The following is a 22,898-nucleotide window of genomic DNA, read 5'->3' as shown; positions in this document are numbered from 1 at the left end:
CAAAGCATGATTCATGAAGCAAAGAACTGAAAAGCTAGACTTCATTAAAATTAAAATATTCTGCTCTGTAAAAGACAACATGGCAGACTGGGAGAAAATACTTGCAAAAGACACAACTGATAAAAGACCTGTCATCCTGAAACAGTTTTCATGCTGTTTCAACAACATAAAAACAAAAAATCTGGGTAAAATATGGGCTAAATACCTTAACAGACACCTTACCAAAGACTATATACAGATAGCAATATGGATAGGAAAAAATACCAATTAAAACAATGAAATACCACCAAACATTTTAAGAATAGCCAAAATTAGAACACTGACAATACCAAATGCTGCCCAGGATGCAGAAAAATAGGAATGTTATTTTTTGCTAAAGGAACCAAAAAATGGTATAGGGTCTTTGGAAGACTAACTAGCAGTCTCCTACAGAACAAACATACTCTTACCATAGAATCCAGCAATTGTGCTCCTCAGTATTTACTCAAAGGAGTTGAAAACTTAAGTCTACACAAAAATAGGCAAACAAATGTTTATAGAGTCTTTATCCATAATTGCCAAAAATTAGAAGCAACTGAGATATACATCAGTAGATGAATGGATAAATAAATTATGGTAAACCCAGACAATGGAATAGTAGTTGGCACTAAGAAAGGAATGAGCTACCAAGACAGGAAAAGATGCAGAGGAAACTTATATGCATATTATTAAGTGAAAGAAGCCAGGCTGCAAAGGTTATACGCTGTAAGATTCCAAGTACATGGCATTCTGAAAAGGCAAAAGTACAAAGATAAAATAAATAATGGTTTCCTGGGTTCTGGGGAGAGGGGAATGAAAAGGCAAAGCAACAAGGATTTTTAGAGCAGTGAAAATAATCTGATACTAAAATGGTGAATATATTTCTTTACACATTTGACCAAACCCATAAAAGGTACAACCCCAAGAATGAACCCTAAAGTAAACTGTGGTCTTTGGGTGATACTGACATGTAAATGTAAGTTCATCAATTGTAACAAATAGACTGCTCTGGTGGGGGTATTGATAATAGTTGAGGCTGTGCAAGGCTAGGGGCAGCGGGTATATGTGACATCTCTGTGTCAATCTCCTTTCAATTTTTCTGTGAAACTAAAACTTCTCTAAGAAATAATGTCTATGTTTTTTAAATATGGTTAAGTCTTCTGTTCCTGGAGAATCCTTTTATAACATTAAGTTTGAGGGCATGATTTATAACGTAGTCATACTTACTAACACACTACTATCTAGCAGAAACCATGAAATCCAATTTGAGGGTGCCAAGTTCAGTTCTGTCATAATTTGTTCCTGAAGATTCTTAAATCAATGTTTAAAATGTGGACTGGTGGCACTGATGGGACTTATGTAGTTTTTATAATGATTAAGGAACTTCCTGAGCTGCAACTTTTTTCAAATAAATAAGAATATTTCTAAAAGGAACAATAAAAAATATTTATTTTAAAGGGGAAAATGTCATCGTTATCTATATAATCTAAATAAATGTTTAAACAAAATCTGGGTCTCTCTTGGATCTTCACTTCTAGGATGACCCCCCCCCCAAAAAAAGGAACAATGGTCATGCCAAAGGACCATGGCCATGTACAGCCTATTTGCTGCACAAATGGCAAGCAATGGGAGAATGCCCCAGGACAAAACCACTAAGTTTGTCATGTGATACACAGTAGAGATCATAGTCATCGGGGATATTTCCACAGTGATTGTCTATGACATCGCAGTGCTTCCCAAGCTGTATGCGACACTGCAGTCACACATTGCTTAATGATGAGAATATGTTCTGAGAAATGTGTCATGAGGTAATCTGTCCCGTCTGTGAAAATCATCAAGTGTACATGCACAAACTAAGGTGGCAAAGATGTCACTGGGTAATATGATTTTATAGGATCACCGTCATCTGGGTGGTGGGTGGCTGACTGAAAGGTTGCTATGTATGTGGCCCACATCTACGTTATTGTGTGACTTGTGCCATTCACAGCAGGGTAACAAGGAATCAGTCCTGTGCAGTCAAACCACCCCAGCCCAATTAAGACCCACAGGTGCTGCTCCATGACCTGCACAAAGCAGTGTAAAGAATGGAGTCCTTAAGGACTGAAGGAAAGTGGTCTTCTGTGGGGAAACAAAAAAGGGAAAGTAAACTTTAAAAATATACCAAAAACTGAGGGCCACAAAAGTTTAAAAAAGAAAGAGGAATTTTAGTTTGGAAAGAAAATATGTTTTTATCAGTTATTTAAGGAAGAGAGGAAAAATGAAAACAAGGGAAAGAGAGACAAAAGAATAAGAAAATATAGGATAAAACAGGAAAAGAAAAGCTGAAGAAGAGATGAGGCTGAAGAGGGGACATGTGGTAGAAAGAAGAAAGAAAAAGAGATCAAAATGAACAAAGAGCTAATAAAAAGGGAGAGAAGACAGGGGTGGACAGCTGAACACTGAGATGTTTAGAAATGCACTCTGAATACACTGAAAGAGTGATTTTACTGAAACAGAGAGACACAGAGATGAGACCAAAGGTCTTACACTGAGATCTTTTATGACATCAGTGAAAAACAGTTCACAGAGAAGGAATTATCTTTTTGTCTTTCCTTGAGGAATGGGCTGAAGTGAGTGGTCCTTACTCTTGATTTAGTCTGCCAACACTAATAAGATAGAGTTATGGGTAAAAATCTTGCCAGGGAGACCCTTCTCCTAAAACCAGGTTTATTTTGCTTCCAACAACTATGAAATTTATTTAGGGCCAGTCTAAGTTCAGAGTAAAGCATTCGAATGACCAATCACAGGGATAGGTCCATTATAACAAAGGTAATTTTGTGTATTTGAAGATGGAGATCAAGAAAAAAATTTTGTAAAGTATGCTGCATCCATGTAAAAAAGGGTATGCATGAAGGTATATGATCACAGTTGATAATAACTTATTACATATTTCAAAATAATTAGACTAAATTTCAAATATCTCACCACATACACATACACAAAGAAGGGAGGTGATGGATATATTAGTTAGCTTGATATAATTAATCCACATCATCTATATATCAAAATATTAAAATGTACACAATTATAACTTGTCAACTGAAAATAATATTAGTAAAAAACTAATTTAAAAACATATGTAGCATACTTACATCTCTAATAAAATACTCAAGGGTGGCATAAGCAATGGCAATTCCATCATGGGTACTTGTCCCTCTTCCCAGTTCATCCAAGATAACCAAGGACTGTGATGTTGCTTTTCTGATTATTTCTGCTGTGTCAATCAATTCTTCCATAAATGTACTCCGTCCTTTATATATATTGTCTGCAGCACCCATCCTACAAGTAAGATGAAAATACCTTGACTTTCCTCTGAACTTTCTTTTTAGGAAGCCAAAATTTATTTTATGAATAAATTTAAAAAGAACCCTAGGGACCTATAAAGGTATATGAGCCAACAACAGCTAAAATTATATTAAACAAAAAAGTCTACACTGGATGTAAACAGTACTTAACAACAAACTGCACCTTGTAAGAACATTTTGGAAGGAATGCAATATTGAATGGAAAGAAACTTCTGACCCTGCTTTTTTTTTCTACAAATAATTCCAAAGCTAAGTCTTGATAGTCATTGTTGCTATGCTTAAAAATCCATGAGCAGTAGGATCCTGTACAATTAAGCGGGGGTGAGGGTTAGTGGGTCTTTTTATTTTGGTACCAGGGATTGAATCCAGAGACACTTAACCACTGAGTCCTTTTTTAAAATATTTTATTTATTTTATTTAGAGATGGTCTCACTAAGTTGGTTAGGGCCTTGCTAAGTTGCTGAGGCTGGATTTGAACTTGTGATCCTCAGCCTCCCAAGCCGCTTGGATTACAGGCATATGCCACCAAGCCTGAATAGTGTTTTTTTTTTTTTAAGAAAATTTCACATTGTTATTACAAATTAAAGACCACATACAAAATAACCTACTTACATATGTTAAAACTTTTTACTAGAACTAGAATTATAGATGCTTAGTAACCTTGGACAGCAGCTCAGAGAGGTTCCCAATGTGAACACAGTTCCTACAGATGTCAAGAAATGTTAAGGGTTTCTTTCCAGTTAGACTTCTTAAAGCTTTTAACATTCAACTACACATTGTTATTTCTTAAAGAAGGGTCTAGTTCATAGTACTTCTTTAACTCATTCAACTATGGACCCCTGGAATTTCTTCTAGAGCACCAGAGTTAATGTTTTACAGTCACTTTTGGGAGAACACATATTAAGTGTAAAAAGAATCTGAAAAGAAGAATAAGAAATAATTAGGTAATACTCTTTTAAGGTCATTAGTTAATTTTAAAACCTGGAATTCAAGTTTTTGACCTGCTAGCCAGCTTTGTGTGAATCCTGGGAACTATTTTCTCGGCAAAATCTCCTTATCAATTTTTGTATTGCTTTAATAGTTCACACAGTAAGTACAGTACATACTTCGCAACTGACCTACAGCACCATAATGTACCTCTCATTTCTGAATCAACTCATAGTGAAAGCAAGTTTTCACCAGCTATGTGGTCACAGCCCTACAACAGCAGGACAAAACAAAGTGTGATATCCACAGATGAGTGGGCCTTAGAACTGCTCCAGTGATTACTTTTAGAACTGTAATTAACTATGTCTATGATGGAATTAATAAAAAGTGTTTACTCACTGTCAGTGTTACCCATTTTAAAATCAATAAATATAAAACAATTTCTGAAATGCTGTTAAGAACATTCTAAATACTTGTTCAAAGTTCCAGCACTACCTCGATTTTCAGTGTTTACTAATGTCTCAGTCCTGCCATAAAGCAAGTATATTAAAATTTCCTTTCTCTGAAACAACTCTGTATTCTTCAGAATCACATTTGATCCCTATTTGTCACTGTTTGCCTTTATTTCTGCCAGGTTGTGAGCTGACAAAAAAATATTCGATCCATAATAAAATGCTCTGATGAGTCTTTAATTCCCAGGAATTGGCAAAACAAGTAAGCACTGGAAAGGATTTTAATACAGCTGGGTGCAGAGGCACATGCCTATAATCCCAGTGGCTCAGAACACTGAGGCAGGAGGATTGCGAATTCGAAGCCATACTCAACAACTTAACAAGGTCCTGAGCAACTCAGTAAAACCCTGTCTCTAAATAAAATATAAAAAAGGGCTGGGACGTGGCTCAGTGGTAAAGTGCCCCTGAGTTCAATTCCTGGAAATTTAAGTCTTCTTAAGTGTTTCTAAAAACAGTAAAGTAATAGGGTAGTTTAGTTAGAAATTTCAGGAATTATATAATGATCCTGGGGAAGTTATTCTTAGGCAGATACACACATATACATATAAAATGTTTGATATATTAAAGTTTTCGAATTAGGAAAGGATGAATGATAAATCAATAAAAAGATAATAGTTGATTTGCTATTTCAGGAAAAAAATATGTCCCTACTGAAACCATATCTCAAAATAAAATTTAATGTAAAAATAGAAATTACAAATATACCAAGCTAGTTAGATAAAATTTAATCTCTAGATAGGTGAGTAGATGGTTTTATATACGTGGCACCAAAACATATGTTTAGCAAAAAACATAATACAAAAGTTAAAGGTAAGTCAATATCCTTGATAAACACAAATGCAAAAAATCATATTAAAATAACAGCAGTCAGACATAGTGGCATATGCTTGTAATCCCAGTGACTTGAGAGGCTGAGATAGGAGGACTGCAAATTCCAAGACAGCCTCAGCAATTTAACAAAAGCCTGAAGCAACTTAGTGAAACTCTGTCTCAAAATAAAAAATAAAAAGGGCTGGGGATGTGGCTCAGTGATAAAGTGCCTCTGGGTTCAATTTCCAATGCCCTCCCACTAATATATATCTATGAGCAAACCACATACAAAACATGTTACCATCATCAAAGGTTTCGTCCCATGGATGCAAGATTGGTTCAACATAAGAAAATTAATAAATGCAATTCACCACATAGACTTAAGAACAAAAATCACATGATTATCTCAATAGATTCACAGAAAGCATTAGACAAAGTCCAGCACCCATTTATGTTTAAAACATTAGAGAAAATAGGAACAGAAGAATTTAACACAAAAAAACCCAAATAACCCAATCAATAAATGGGCAAAAGAACCAGAGATAATTCTCAAAAGAAAAAAAAAAAAAGGTCAATTATATGAAAAAAATGATCAACATCTCTAGCAGTTAGGCAAATGCAAATTAAAACTATATTGAAATTTCATCTCACTCTAGTCAGAATGATAATTATTAAGAATACAAATAAGATTAAGTGTTGGCAAAGATGTGGGGAAAAGGGTACACTCATACATTGTTGGTGGGATTGAAAATTAAGGAAACCACTCTGGAAAGCAATAATTTTCTGATTTCCTCAAAAAACTAGGAATGGAAACACAATATGACCCAGCTATCCTATTCCTTAGTATATATCCAAAAGAACTAAATCAGCATACTATAGTAATGTGGCCACATCAATGTTTAAAGCAGCACAATTCACAACAGTCTAGTTATGGAACCAACCTAGGTGCCCTGCAACAGATGAATGGATCAAGAAGATGTGATATATACACAATAGAGTATTATTCAGTCAAAAGAAGAATGAAATTATGTCATTTGATGGTAAATGGATGGAACTGAAGACTCATGCTAAGTGAAATAAGGCAGATCCAGAAAGTCAAAGGTGGAATGCTTTCTCTGATATGCAGAAGCTAGTCCAAAGTAAGAAAAAACAGAAAAGGGGGGATTCCATCAAAATAAAAAAAAGATCAGTGGAGCAGAGGAAGTGGACTGAGGGGGAGGGAAGAGGACTGAGATAAGGGAAGCACTGAAAATGAATCTAACCTTTCATTCATATGTAAGTGTGTGTGTGTGTGTGTGTGTGTGTGTGTGTGTGTATGTGTGTGTATATATATATATACACATATATACATATATGTGAATCGTACTATTGTGTGTGTGTGTGTATTACAATGAATCTCACCATTATGTTTATCCATAAGGCACTAATTTAAGTAAACAGATCAGTAGAGTAAAGAAAAGGGAACATAGGGTGGGAGGAGCGGGGAGAAAAGGCAAATACTGGGCCTGAATTAGAACAAAATATTCCATGCTTTTATAATTATGTCAAAATGAATCCTAATGTTATATATAACTAAAAAAATCAATAAAAAATTAAAAAGATAATTATAAAACAAAAATTACTATACACTGAATATTTTTTAAAATTTGAAGGTAAGCTATAAACTGAGAAAAAAATAACACATCTGACAAAGGGTTAATGTTCCCAAAACAGAGTCTCACAAAGTAAAACAAAATGGTGAATATTTTAACATGGGGACCTCAATCCTACAACTGCAGGGAGGTGAATTCTACCAACAACCTGAGTGAGCTTGAAAGAGGGTCCACCTCCAGGTCTGCCTATAGGTGAGAACCCAGGCTTGGTCAACACCTCCACTGCAGGCCCTGGCTTACCTGTGTCTGGACTCATGAACCATGGGAATCTTGACCAATGCGTGTGTTTACCATGCTAAATTTGTGATAATCTGTTACACAGCACAGAAAACTAACAGCATAGAAAACATAGCGTGTTTGTACTGTAAATATGAAAATGAGAATTTGGTGTTTATTCTTCTTGCTCCCTCAGTCTCCATTCTCCTTCCAGTACCATGCTTGTTTCAGTATTTTGTAATTTTTTTTGTTTGTTTAACCTATTCCAATAGCCTAACTCTTTCTTTCTACCCTCACTTTCTCTAACAGCTAATCTATTTTTCACCCTGCCAGATTCATATTTTAAAATTAATCTGAGTCACATTGATTCCTATGCTTATAAACTTCAAATGGTTTCCTGATGCCTTGGGAAATAAAACTAAAATTCCTTGCATGGTTTTCAAGACTTCCTGTGTGTTCTGGCCCCAAACTCTCCAATCTCCTTCCTTTTACAGTGTACTGGAATCCCATGGTCTTGTCTTGGCAATTATGCTTACACATGACATATGGTACCTACTGTCAAAAAAATAATAGCTTTATAAGATATAACTGACAAACCATTATAATCCATCCTGTATATAAAGTTCAATGATTTTTTTATATATCCAGAATTTATGGAACACCCCCTTATCTGTGCTTTTCCTTGTTATTCTGTTGGCCTGGAATAATCTTCACCCTGGTCTTTCTGTGAAATGGAAGCCTGGTCTTCTTTAAGCTACCTCTGTGTAGCTTGCTACTGACACCTTCTTAAAAGAACTGACCAGAAGGGATTATTCCTTGTCATCTTTCTAGAAGTATTGAGACAGAACTGAATGATTTATCTTTGCATTTCCTTCACATACTAAGCAGAGTTTCTTGTACATAAGATATTCAAAGCACATTAAAATGAATTATTTGTTTTCAAGACTATAATTTACTTAACACCAATTCACTCAACAGTTAATAATTTAGTGAATGTCCACCATTGAATTTTAAATTAACAAAGAACTTCTGATCATTTGTGGGAAAATTTATAGGAGACAAAAGGATTTAAATTTATATTTCCCTTTTTGCTTTCATAAAAATTAGGGTATCCTTGTATATTGTTGCTGAGTTTAGTCTAAAAATCCAAAATTACAAGTCCTAAGAAACATGAGAGATTCTCAATTTCAATGGGGTATTTAAAAAGTATTTTTTAATGCTTTCATGGAAAGCTTATTACCATAATATGATACTTAGTAAGTAGAAGACTGGCACACAGCCTTAATTAATAGTATTCATGTCTACTCAGTTAAAAACTGTATTTTAAAAAGCTATTTCAAATTTAATTTTTCATAATGACCTACTGAACCCCACACTGTCCGTGGTAAAGTCAAACTCATGCAAATGAAGTATAATTTTTTAAATGCTATTGCCTATTTTGTTTTTATCCTTCTGCTTATCCAAACTCCCTTGCTAATGTCTTCAAAGCCTTCCTCACTGGCAAGACTAACAGATCACCCATATGCCATCCTGCCCCTTCTTCAGATTCTGAAACTGCTGACCATCAGTTGAATATGCTTCTGACAATCCTAGCATCATAGTCCAGACTGCCCCTTGGCCACCTTTTCTCAAAGGATCTATTTTCATCACAACTTTCTACAATACTGCCTAATCTAGGGAACGTAAGCAACAAAAGAGGACTGCTCTCCACAGGGCTCCACACTTCCTCTGATTTTTACTTTCTATGCTATATTTGCTACAAATAATTTGGTCATTCCTTTCTTCAATGGTTTCTTTTCCTTTAACAGAAAGGAAAAGCCCAATGGCAAAGAACTTGCAAACTGAAACTCAAAACTGCCTTGGTGCTGGCCAAGTTCTTAGTAATCATTTTTACTGATGAGGTTGGACAGAAGACATTTCAGAGGTCACGTCACTTTCCCAAGGTGATAGGGTTAATATGTGGCATAGAGGAGATAAATACAGCTTCCGATTCCCAGGCTGAGATTTTTTGAGGTGCTCCATGTCTCATGGTATTACAGGTTTTCTGTCCTTAAGAAGGCCAGGCCAGATTTCAGGGGATCTTGGGTGTATTTTTATTATGCAATGATCCTGATTCTATTACTAGACCAGTGGTTTTCAAAGATCTTTTTAGCTGTGATTAAATCCTTTGTTTAAATGAAATTTTTACAAAGAAACACTCTGCATCACATAGAATGATTTGAAAGCCACTGCCTTAGGATTCAATACAATTTCTATTACAACTCTACTTTTCCCAGTTACCTGATGATAAGGTAACAACATGTCTAGCACACATTGCAGAAATGCTGGCTCATGAACCAGTCACTAATGCTACAGGGGAGTATGTATTGGCAACTGTGAGAATTGTTTATTGATAAAAATATTTTCTGTTAACTTCCCTCTTAATAACTTCATAGTTTACTTATCCTAGTTTGGTTACTAGAAAACTGAATAGTACCTTATAACAGAAAATAGAAGTCTGACATTTACCTTATGTTTCTATCCTTATTTTCTCTTTGATAGAACTTCTTTGGATAACCATTCTCTCTTATCATTCTTCTATATTTTATGGGTCTTAGTAAAGTGCCTAAAATAATATTATGGAGCAGGATAAATTTTTAAATAATTTAAAAAAGATGTTATAGTTTCACATTAAGTTAGTAATCACAAGACATTACTGGACAATGATTCTGAAATTTTTTAAATGTTAAAAGACGTTGAGAATTTAAGGAATTCTAGGATATATGTAATTACTCTATGTATATATTCAAATGTAGTAAAAAATGGAAAATATTTTCTCTAGGATTCATCTTAGAGTTAGTTTGCTCTGAGCAGACAGAAGGTTACAGTTATGTGATTAAGAAAAAAAAAATCACTGATATTTTTAGGAGTGGCGGCTGACTAATCTTTCTAATCCCCCTACCCCCTGCTCGCCTATAACCCTTATATAGGTCAACAAAGCTTAATAAAACATAAATGGAGAGAAGAAATTATTACTTTGTTGAGTCATTTTCTAAAATCAAGAACATTTTCATAAAGATGTAATTAGGAATTTGTTTCATGAGATCATGATCTATATATTTCTCAATCAGAGCAAATGGGGTGGGCCTCTGTCCCTTCAAATCACTATCTCTGGGCTTTTTTGCAAGGAAAATGCTAGCATGAGGGAGAAATACTACAATAGAGGCAAAACCGATTTTTCATATTTAATGATAAGTACTTGGAGTTTAAAATCATTAAATGGAAGCAGTAGTATTCCTTGACATCAGATGCTTTTTAAAAAACAGTGGTAAAACATACATAAAATTTCCCATTACGATATTTTTCAGGTGTAGAGAGCTCTGTGGGGTTAAAGACATTCACAATGTCGTGCAGTCACCACCACTCTCCTTTCCTATAACTTTTCATCATCCCAAACAGAATTTCTGTATCCACTAAAAATAACTTCCCACTTTCCTCTCTCCCAATCCCTAGTAACCTCTATTTTATTTTCTTTGTGAATTTGCTTATTCTAGTATCTAAGCAGTATCTGACTTGTGTATGAGGATTTTAAAAATGTTAGCATATTTGTTTTCTTTCTGAAATTGAAGATATTTCCATTTATTTCACTTTGCTAAAATGCAGGATGGATATCTAAGCTGCTTGCTTTTTGGATATTATATAAATTGCACAAAAGGTAAAGAAAACCCTACTAAATAATAAAGTCATTTTTTTAAAAGGTGAAAGATGGGGTGGTGGGGAATGGGCAGGAGAGGAAAGGAGTGTGTGTGTGTGGGAGAGAAAGAGAAGAGAGGAGGAGGAGGAGAAAGAGAAGAGGAAGGGATAGAAACCAAAAAAATAAAGGTCAATAAGAGAATGTGCTAGAAAATACCACTTGCTAAAAGATATGCAGATACCATATGGTATTTGAAAGGCATAAAAATGTGAAGTAGTAAATCTATGTTGCACTTAATTAAAAAGAAACATTAGTCCAAAGGTAGAATGAAATCACAATGTACTACTACATGTGTGCATTTAAAAACACCTGGGAGAGCGTATGCCTAAATAACATGAGGTCCAGGTGGTAGAATTATAGGTGACTTACAGTTTTTCCTTTTTTGAGATCTTCTATAGTTTTAAAAGTTGTACAATGAACAAGCATTACTTGTATAATTGGAAAAATATATTATTTTAAATATCATAAATAATGCATTTAAGACCATTTCATACTATATTGTATCATTATGTTAAGACAAGGCAGAATAACAGAAAATACCAGGTTAAGTAACCAGCTTTCTTCACAAAAGTGCAGGCAAAAATAGACAAGTGGGATTACATAAAAGTAAAAAGATTCTGCACAGCAAGGAATGTAATTAGAAGTGTGCAAAGAGAGCCTACAGACTGGGAGAAATATCTGCAACCAGTACAAGGGTTAACATTCAAATACAGAGCTTAAACAACTCAACAGAAAGAAAAAAAAAACAATTAAAAAATGGGCAAAGGATCTGAACAGATGTTTCTCAAAAGAAGACATGCAAGTGGCTGAAGGATATGTGAAAAAATACTCAACATCACTGATTATTAGGGAAATGTAAATTAAAATCACAAAGAGATATAATTTCACACCTGTCAGAATGGCTTTCATGGAAGAGATGAAAGATAAGTGTTGGCTAGGATGTGGAGTAAAGGGAATCCCTGCACACCATTGGTGTTAATGTCAATTAGTACAGTCATTATGGAAGACCTATGGAGAGTCCAAAAAAAACTAAAATAGAATTACCATATGATCTAGCAATCCTGCTTCTTGGCATATACCCAAATGATTTGAAATCAGTTTTAAAGAGATGCCCACTGCAGCAGCACTCATATCAATAGCCATGTAATGGTTATGTTGGCTAACCATCGGTGATGAATGGATTACACACATTGTGGAATATCATTCAGCCTTTAGAAAGAAGGAAATTCTGTTATTTGTGACCATGCAGATGGAACTGAAGACCATTATGCTAGGTGGAAAAAGTAAGAAGTATAATACCACAAGTTCTCAAATGTGAAATTTAAAACAATCAAATTCATAGATAGAGTGTTGAATGGCAGTTACAGAAGCTGAAATGGGGAGGGAATGGGATGATGGATGGCCAAAAGTACAAAATCTGCAGAGTATGGTGGCACATGCCTGTAATACAAGGTGACTTGGGAGGCTGTGGCAAAAGTATCTCAAGTTCAAGGTCAGCCTCAGTCACTTGGTGAGGCCCTAAATAACTAATAAAGATCCTATCTCAAAAAAAGGGGCGGGGGGGCTCTGAAGTTGTAGTTCAGTGGTAAAGTGCCCCTTGGTTCAAGCCCCTTTTTTACTACCATAAAAAAAAGGGTACAGAATCTTACATGAAAAATATAGGGTTTTTTTCCAGCTCTGTTGAACAATGTGGTGAATACAGTAAATAATAAAATACGGCACATTTCGAAATTGCTAAGAGTAAATCTCAAATGTTTTCATCTCAAAAAACTGTTAAATATTTGAGGTGATAGATAGGTTAACTAGCTTGATTTCATGACTATACATTGTATTCATAAATCAGAACATCATTTTGTACCCCATACACTTATACCACTTAAAGTTGTTAATTTACAATAATATGAAAATTCTAATGTATAACAAAAATATTTTCAGATAAAAAATAAACAAAATTTCTTCATTTTAGTTTTTTTTTTTTTTTTTTTTTTGGTAATGTTGGGGATCAAACCCAGGACCTTACACATGCTAAGCAAGTCCTCTACCGCTGAGCCACACCTCCACAGGCCCTCTTAATTTTGTTACTATTACTTTACATACTTCTGTTATAAATAAATGTTCCTTATCTTTTTTTTTTTTTTTTTTTTTTTTGGTGCTGGGGATTGAATCCAGGGCCTTGTGCTTGCAAGGCAAGCACTCTACCAACTGAGCTATATTCCCAGCCCACTCTTCCTTATCTTAAAAATGAAAATATATTAGGCAAATAAGCATATAAAAGATGTTCCACATCATGTCATCAGGGAAATGCAAATTAAATGACAAGATACCACTATACACCTAGTAAAATGGCCAAAGTCCAGAACAGCAAGTGCTGATGAGGTTATGGAGAAATAGGAACTCACATTCATTGCTGGTGATAATTCAAATGGTATAACCACTTTGGACAATAGTTCGGCAGTTTTTCACAAAACTAAACATAGTTATCATATGACCCTAACACCTTACTATTTATTAAAAGGAGTTAAAAACTAATGTCCACATAAAAACCTACACCTGGACATTTATAGCCACTTTACTCAAAATTGCCAAAACTTAGAAGTGACCATGATACCCTTCAGCAGGTGAATGGACAAGTAAGTTGTGGTAATCTGGACAATGGACGATGTGGCACTGAAAATAAATGAATTAGCACACCCTGAAAAGATATAGTGGGAACCAAAATGCCTATTACTAGTGAAGGAAGCCTAGGTATCAAAAAGGCTACACATGTACGATTCCAACTGTCTGACATTTTGTAAAAGGTGAAACTATGGACACAAAGTAAAGGGATTAGTGGTTACCAGCAGTTGGGGAGAGGGAGGGATGAATGAGTAGAACACAGAGGATTTTAGGGTGGTATTTCTGGTGAGTCTCAAACCCACAGAGTGTACACCACCAAGAGGGAGTGGAGGCTTCATGTAAACTGTGGACTTTGAACAATGACATGTCAATGTAGTTTCTTCAACAAACAACTACACTGGTGGTACATGCTGATCATGAAAAAGCTAACATGGACAGGGACAGGGACATACGGAAATCTCTACACCTTCCTCTTAATTTTGATGTGAACTTAAAACTGCTCCCAAAAATTAAAATCTTCAAAAATAACGGAGTTCACAGAGTTCCTTCTTTAACATACCCACTCTAACAGTTATGTGGTGGGGGTGGGGAGGAGTGTCTTATTCAGGGGGTTTGCCTGGGAGCTGCATTTAAAACAAACCAAATCAAATCTTCAGGTGACTTTGATCACAAAACAGGCAACATATACAACTATTTCTCATCAAAAAGATGAAGTGTTTGTACACACAGCTAGAGGACCTAAATAAACCCCAGGCAGTCCTAAGGCAACATTTCTGATGCCAATAAAATTATAACAACTTACTCATGTAGTAAAATGTCAATTGTCATGTGATTCTGAGTATTGGTATTTACTACCAGTTAGAAGATTTGCACTGATTCAAGTTGATTTCTTTCTGTCCACAGAGTATATTTTGCATAGAGAACAAATACTTCATAGTAGGTGCTCAATAAGTATTTGCTGAATTAAATTTAATTGGACAAATTGGTTATTATCCACATAGTCAAAAGCAAACATTGAAATAATTTAAGCACTGAGTATCTATATTACCTTCCAATTCTATTTAGGATAAACATCCTAGTGCCATTCTAAGTACACTACAGCTCCTAAAGTTGGAGGGGTCAAAAGAAGTTTATGTGGGGAGCACAGCATGGAAACTGTTGACTACTGGCCAGTTAATGCAAATGTTCCTTTCCACCAACATTTAATTAACATAAATAGAAATAAACATTGCTGAGAGAACAACTGTTTTGCTTTTTCAAGTGACTTTCTACCCACACCTAATAACTCATTGCCCTTCCAAAACTTGATCAGTGAGTCTAAAAATGTTGAATGAGGCTTAAGTCTGCATTCATCAGGATAGGAAATAACAGATCTTATTTCAGTTATGTACTCAAAGGTGTTAACGATCCTTGGAAATATGCATCTAGAAATATTTCACTAATGAGTGCATATATCACCATACACCAATATAAATATATCGCTTAGAGCCAAATATATGTCTACCAAAATGGTACCTCAAAAAAAATCTTATTCAGGAAAATGCTCACTCATGTGATGTTACAATATTCAGAAAGATCCTTAACCTCTCTGTATACACCTTTTCATCCATCTACTACTTCTTATAGTATATTACATGGCACATAGTAGGCATTAAATGAATGATTATGGAACCAAAAAAATTTAAATCTAGTGTTCTAAATGTCCAGTTAATAATACAAATAAAAACAATTTAATGATACTTTACAGTCAACTCTTAAGCAAATATCTCATTCTGCTAGATTTTAATATTTTTTTCCATTGACTACAGATAGAATTTTTGAACAGCAAGGGATTGAAGTGATTTAGAATAGCAACATATTTTTAATGGAAGAATTATAAGAAACATGAAGTTAATATTATAACACATACAGTATGGTCTCAAATTTGAGACAGAAATTTTAGCATGAGATTTTAAAATGTCAGTTCTTGGGTATTGTCTTAAAGATTACAGTTAAAAAGATGGGTTCATGCTTAGAAAAGACCATTTTTAACAAGCATATTTAAGAATCACACTAGAGAAACAGTCCTACGTAAAAAAGAAGGGGAAACAAAACCAAATTTGTTTCCACACCTGAGCCTTGAATTTAGCTCTTTGTGTCTTGGCAGTCAAGACAAAAAGGAATTAACAAGGGAGTCACCATTGGCTGATAACAGGAAGCTTGGCAGTTTGTCAGGGAAGGCCAATAAATTGCTTCAAATCTTTTTGTAAACAGGCACAGTATGCACATGGAGACAAAAAAAAAAAATACCCTAGCATTAACAACAAGCACAACAAAAATCTACCAGATGGCACTTCATGTAAAGGGCAGTAAATAATAGAAACAAAAATGCCCTTATAAGCAAACTGGAGAATAGATAGAAACTTCATCAAAGGGTATTACTTATTCTAATTTAATTTTAAGCATGAGGACAAACTTTTACACATTGCTGATTTTAAACTGGTATGGCCTCCTTGGAGAACATGAAAGATGCATGTTCTTACAATCCAGCAATTCTACTTCTAGATATAACCTAGATTCAGAAAAACCCACTTATGTGCTCTAGGAGACACATACAAGACAAGTATCAGTATTGTTTGTTTTTATAAGAAATTGGAATCATGGTGATTACTGGCCAAGGAATATGGGCAAACTGTGTTGTATGCATAATATAGGAAAAAATTAATGAACTAGAAGTATATGCACCCATAAAGATGAATTTCATAAATATAACACCGAGGGGGGAAAACATTTGTAGAAGAATAGACAATATGATATAGCAACACAAAAGCATACCAAATAAATCTATATATTGTTTCAAAAATATACTTATGTGGTCAAATGTAGAGAAATTCATGGGATGATACCAAAGTCAAGGACAAGCAGTTAGTTATTCTGGATGGGGTACAGGGCCATGGGATTAGGGAGGATTAGGGATTTAATTGTATTGGTAATGCTTATTTCTTTAGAAAGGTCATAGATACAAAGGGGAATGTTGGATGCCTGAATTATTTAATAATAAATGAAAACTACAAGGGGATAATATTAAACTATATCCTAGTAAAAATCCTAGGGTCATAATGTAATATGGTCCAAGTAGATTCCTTTCCAGTGATAACAGGTAAACAGTGGGAGGAAAGGGGAATGGACAGGGAACATGACCTGTATACTAGAGAGTAGTCCACAACAGATTAAAGAGATCAAAGAATGTCTGTATCGTAGAGACACTGAAGTCCTTAAAAAGCAGGAGACTAATCTATATAAACTGATAGGGAAATATGGCCTCCACATATTAGAAAACAAAAGCAAGCTACACAATAGTAATGGTTAGTATGAGAGCATTTTTAAAAAGAAAAGATTTATGTATTCTTGTAAACTTATAGATTATATAAAGATCCATTAACACTGTTAGACCTGGGCAGAAGGGGGCATATTTTTATTTCACTTTATATCCTACTACACTGTTAAACATTTTTTTGTAATAAGCTCCTATTGCTTTTATAATTAAACATCTGAGTTGAATAAATCTGTTCTTTATAAAGTATCCAGTTACAAAAACCCAAACAGACCAACACTGGTTACTTGTTCTGCTGTTTTCCACAGTCTAGCCACAGCTGACAGTACCCCATGGTGCTGTTCACCTTGTTCCTTTGTCATTTTTTTCCCATGTGAACTGGGAGATAGATCCAGAGGTCCAAACAGATCCAGGTTTGAGTTTTTGGCCAGAAGACATCATAAGTTGTTTTAAACATCATAGGTTGTTTTAGCTAATGTCTGCTTGTCTCTCCTTTAGAGACATTAGCAGACATTTCTGATTATGATCTAGATCTATTATCACATTTGAAGTTGTAAAAAGGGTGATACTCTAATTCATCATTCCTTCTTGGTTTATTAGCTAGAACATTTCTATAAAGAAAATCCTCCTATTGTCACCTATTTGGAAAGGCAGGATAGTTGTTTGAATCTTTCTCTTCAGCTTTAATCTTCCAAAGTGACAAATTATTTTTGTTTATACCATTATGACTCATTCTAATACACTCCAAAGGGGATCAATGATTTTTTTTCATTTTGTTTGAAACTCAAAATAGGATATCCTACTGGATATGCCACTAAAACTTATCTGAATACAATAAACAAAAAAACAAACTAGTCCATCAGAGCTGTCACTTCAACTTCCCAACCAATCTTCCCCTCAACTCATTCCTTAACCTCCTTTAACTGGAGTGTGGCTGGCCACTCCAACCCTTGCTAGGGTTGCCAGTGGTCAGTGACATCCACTTAGTTAAGTCCAAATGTAGCTTTTCTTAGATATCATCTCACCTAATCTTTCAGTACTGATGGCCACCTCCTTCCTCCTTTTTTTTCCCCTTTTTTGCAGCACTGGGGAATCAAACCCAGGGCCTGGTACATGCTAGGCAAATGGTCACCAGTGAGCTACATCTCCAGTCCCATTTTCTTCCTCCTTTAAAGCATTCTTTCCCCTATTCTCAACCACTGTAATGTCCTTGGTTTTCTCCTACCTCTTTGGTTACTCCTCCTCCATTTTTTTGGTTTTATTTTTATTTTTATTTTTATTTTTTTTAGTTGCATATGGATGAAATGCCCTTACTTTAAGTTTCTATGTGGTACTGAGGATTGAACCCAGTGCCTCACACATTCTAGGAAAGTGCTCTACCACTGAGATACAATCCCAAACTCCTTGGTTTTTCAAGTTTATCTTCTAATAAAATCTTAGTAGTTCTAAGACTCAATCTTGAAACATTATTCTCCATTATCCTCTCTGACAAAATGGTCTCAGATATACTCTCAGAACTTCAACCACTACTTAACACCAGGAGGTCTGGCAACAAGCTTATATAGTTAATTTTGACCTTTCCCTCTGAACTCTAAACTTTCTATCCAGCTGCATACACAGCAGCTCTCCTTGAATGTGTCAAAGTAATTCCATCCACCTTTTATAGACAAAAATAAAGTCAGAATCTGAAAAAAAATCACCCTGCTACAGTTTGACTATATCCCTCAAAAGTTCATCCCCGATTCATGTTGATGCTATATGGATTGGGGGCCTCTGGGAAGAAATTATGGTTAGATGAGCTCATGAGAATGATGATGCCTCAATGATGGGATTGGTAGTTATGTAAGAAGAAGCAGACAAACCTGAGTTGACACTCTCCTATACTCTCTCACTAAGTGATGTCTTGTGCCCTTGCCCCCAGACCTTCCACTTCCACAACTTTAAGAAATAAATTTATTTTTCTTTATAACTTACCCACTCTGTAGTATTCTGTTATAGAAGCAGAAAAGAAACTAAGACCCTCTTCCAGTACATGCCAGGATTCTCCACCCAGATGCACATACCACTGTCACCTCTAACACTGTCAGACAGCACACCACCATCTATCACAGAGTCCTTTTGATTTATTTCTTGACTATCTTTCAAATATGTCTCCTTTCCACTTAAACTGGCCACACAAACCTGGTCCAAACTATCAATTATCTCACCCCTACTACTCCACTGGGCTACTGAGTGAGCCATTCTGATCCACTTAGGTCTTCCTCCAGACATTTTCTAGATTTCAGCCAATGCAGACATGATCCTACTGAGTATTAACAAATACTAACTTATTTTCTGCTCAAAAACAGTATTTCTTCCCAAATCACCTTATATTTGTTACTCTTAATATCATATCAAAAATTGAAAAATTAAAATAACTTGGAAAACTGGGCAAAATGATCTCCTATGTCTCTTCTGCTATTAATATACATGATGAAATGATTTAAGCTCCTAAGTTCTGATTGTTTTACAAAAAAAAAAAAAATCCATCCATCTAAAAACACAAATAAAAAGAAAATTCATGTGAACTTGATTCATTTTCAGAAGTATATTCAATAGAACTAATATTTTTACCTTGTAAAAATGCCATCCACAATCCCAATTGTTGCTTCCTCTGCAGGAACATAGGAGCCAATCTGAGCCATGATAGTGATCAATGCAACCTGTTTTATGTAGGAGCTCTTTCCACCCATGTTTGGTCCAGTAATTATCATTACTCTTTCTGAGTCCTCCTGGAAATCAAAAAGGAAATTCACTTAAAGTATCAGAAGTTTGTATGTAATATCCATAATTTATCCCATAAATGGAAATTCATTAGGCAAAACATTGCTTTGTGACATATTTAAATATGTTACTGCATAAAACAAAATGTCTTAGCTGGCTTATTTATTTATTTATTTATTTATTTATTTTTTGCAGTACTGGGGATCGAACCCAGGGCCTTGTGCTTGCAAGGCAAGCACTCTACCAACTGAGCTATCTCCCCAACTCTTAGCTGGCTAATTAAAAAAAAAAAAAAAAAGAGGGTTATTTAGTTTGTAGTTCTGGAAGCTCAAGAGCATAGCACTGACTTTTTCTCAGCTCTGGTGAGGGCCTCATGGTGGACAGGATCACTATGGTGGGAATAAAAGTCAGAGGGATCCCATAACAAGACAAGAAGCCAGAGACTGGTAGGGGTCACCTCTTTTTTATAACAGCTCATACTTGTGGGAGCTAACTCACTCCATGAGACCAGTATTTTTTTTTTTTTTCATGAGACCAGTATTAACCCCTTCTGGGGGCAAGAGTCTCAATGACCTAATTACCTTCCTTATGGCCCCACCTCTTCTTATTTCTGGTGCTGGAGGTTGAACCTAGGGCTTGTGTGTATTAAGTAAGTGCTCTACCACTAAGCTGGACCCTCAGCTGCTCAGCCCCACCTCTTAAAGCTTCTACCACCTCTCACATCACCACTCTGGGGTCAATGGTTCCAACGCACACTTTTGGAAACAAACGACATCCAAGCCACAGTAATAAATATCATAAAGGGAAAGAGGATTCTTTGGTCATCAGCCTGAACAATGCTATTGCAGAAAAGTGAATTCTTAGTATACACAACTATTTCAAGGTATTAAAAGAGCAAATAAAGAGAAAGCTGAACTTATCATCAGACATTCTTTAATCTGCTTATATAGGGGGTTTTTCATATTGCTTATATTTAAAGTCTGCTACTTTACTGAATTCATTTATGAGTTCTAGAAGTTTTCTGGTGGAATTTTTTGGCTCCTCTAAATAGAATCATGATTCATAGAATCATGTTATCGGCAAATAGGGATAGTTTGAGTTCTTCTTTTCCTATTCATATCCCTTTAATTTCTTTAGTCTGTCTAATTGCTCTGGCTAGAGTTTCAAGGACGATGTTGAATAGAAGTGGTGAAAGAGGGCATCCCTGCCTTGTTCCAGTTTTTAGGGGGAATTTTTTCAGTTTTTCTCCATTTAGAATGATATTGACTATATAGGCTTAGCACAGATAGCCTTTACAATGTTGAGGACTGTTTCCTAATATCCCTATTTTTTCTAGAGTTTTGAGCATGAAAGGGTGTTGTATTTTATCAAAGGCTTTTTCTGTATGAAATAATCATGTGATTCTTAACTTTAAGTCTGTTGATGGTGAATTACATTTATTGATTTCCAGATGTTGAACCAACCTTGCATCCCTGGGATAAAACCCACTTGATTGTGGTGCACTATCTTTTTAATATGTTTTTGTATGTGATTTGCTAAAATTTTGTTAAGAATTTTTGCATCTATGTTCATTAGAGATATTGGTCTGAAATTTTCTTTCCTTGATGTGTCTCTGTCTGGTTAAAGTCTGTCAGTTTCCACCTGTCCAATTTAAAACTATAAGCATTATAACTAGAATAAGATATATTCCATGCTTATATAATTATGTCAAAATGGATTCTACTACCATGTATGACTATATATAACCAATAATAAAAAGAAAGAACAAAATACAGGCATAACAAATCTAATGGCCCAAGGCCCTCTTTGGGGTTAGTGGTACCTAAATATTTTAGTCACAGGTAGAAGATTATTAAAAGAAATTTATAACATCAATTCTAGTTGTGAGTTTTGTCAGCACTTAATTATTCATTGGCATTTTAACAAAATATGTGACAGAGGTAGATGAGCTATAGCTCTTAGATGACTTAATTTTCTAACTTCCTTGTTTAACTGATTATAGCACATACCACATATAAACTCCTCTAAGGGAATCTGTCCAACCAGACCCCTCTGCAGAGAAGTTAGCCCAAGGCATCCATGCCCTATGCTATGTGAATCCACACCTTGGCCAAACCTGCTAGTCCAAAGCAGCCAATTTTTAACAGGTCATTGAGTCTAGCATAAAAGCTCTTCTCAAACTAGGCCAATCAAATACTCTCTTAGGAGTTAACTGAAAACTATCAAGAGATTCAATCAGCTGCTAACTGGAGTAGAGGCTAAAAAGCTTCACAGAACAAGGCCACAAGGCACTGGAAGACAGGAATAAAAAGTTATGAGAAAACAAAAGGTATAAAAAAAGATATATGCTAAGGACAAAGAGGGCAGTAAGTAATAAGGAACAAAAAGACAAAGAGCAAAGAGGAGTTGAGGATCTTTATGAAAATAATGTGGGATCAAAATAAAGCATTATAAGGTCTTACCACTTGGGAGAAAAATAAAAACAAAAACACCCCACTTTATCCTGAAAGCTTATTAGCCACACATTTCCATTTTCCCTGATGCCAACTATGCTAGAGATGCTGTTCTTCCTGTGTCATTCCTTCTCTTATGGGACATGTGGCATGCTGAATCTCCACTAACAGAAGGAACCTGAGTGAATCAGAAAGAGCCTATAATAGTAAGAAAAAGGGAAGGAAGTTTGGTAGGAGAACGATAAAACTAATGATAAAAATAAAATGAATTCTGCAGAGATTTAAAAAATAATAAGTCTACTAATAAACAGCCAAATATCTTCTATAACCAAATATTTTTAAATAAAATGAATATATATATTTTTAAAAATGTCAAAATGATACAAAAATGGAGAATCCAATAATCCTGTATTAAAGAAATTAACCTGTAATTGAAACCCTTTCACTAAAAAAACCTCTAAACCCAGTTAACATCCCCACTAAGTTCTTGAAAACATTTAAGAAATGGCACTAGTATTACAAAAATTTTTCTAGATAATAA

At 35.0% G+C, this 22,898-nt stretch overlaps 1 protein-coding gene across 2 annotated transcripts in view; it reads right to left on the bottom strand.

Moving 5' to 3' along the window:
• The window catches only part of Msh3 (mutS homolog 3), a 215,115-nt gene that overhangs the window by 11,165 nt on the left and 181,052 nt on the right, over positions 1-22,898 (bottom strand). For both annotated transcript variants that reach the window (XM_047555516.1, XM_047555515.1), the window contains exons 20-21: positions 19,755-19,912; positions 3,150-3,336 (exon numbers count right to left, since the gene is read on the bottom strand). In XM_047555516.1, coding sequence (XP_047411472.1) covers positions 3,150-3,336; positions 19,755-19,912 — 345 coding nt within the window. The remainder of the gene's footprint in view (positions 1-3,149; positions 3,337-19,754; positions 19,913-22,898) is intronic.

Source organism: Sciurus carolinensis, chromosome 6 (genome assembly GCF_902686445.1).
Source record: "Sciurus carolinensis chromosome 6, mSciCar1.2, whole genome shotgun sequence".
NCBI classification, from domain to species: Eukaryota; Metazoa; Chordata; class Mammalia; order Rodentia; family Sciuridae; genus Sciurus; species Sciurus carolinensis.
This window is presented reverse-complemented; position numbering and strand designations above follow the sequence as displayed.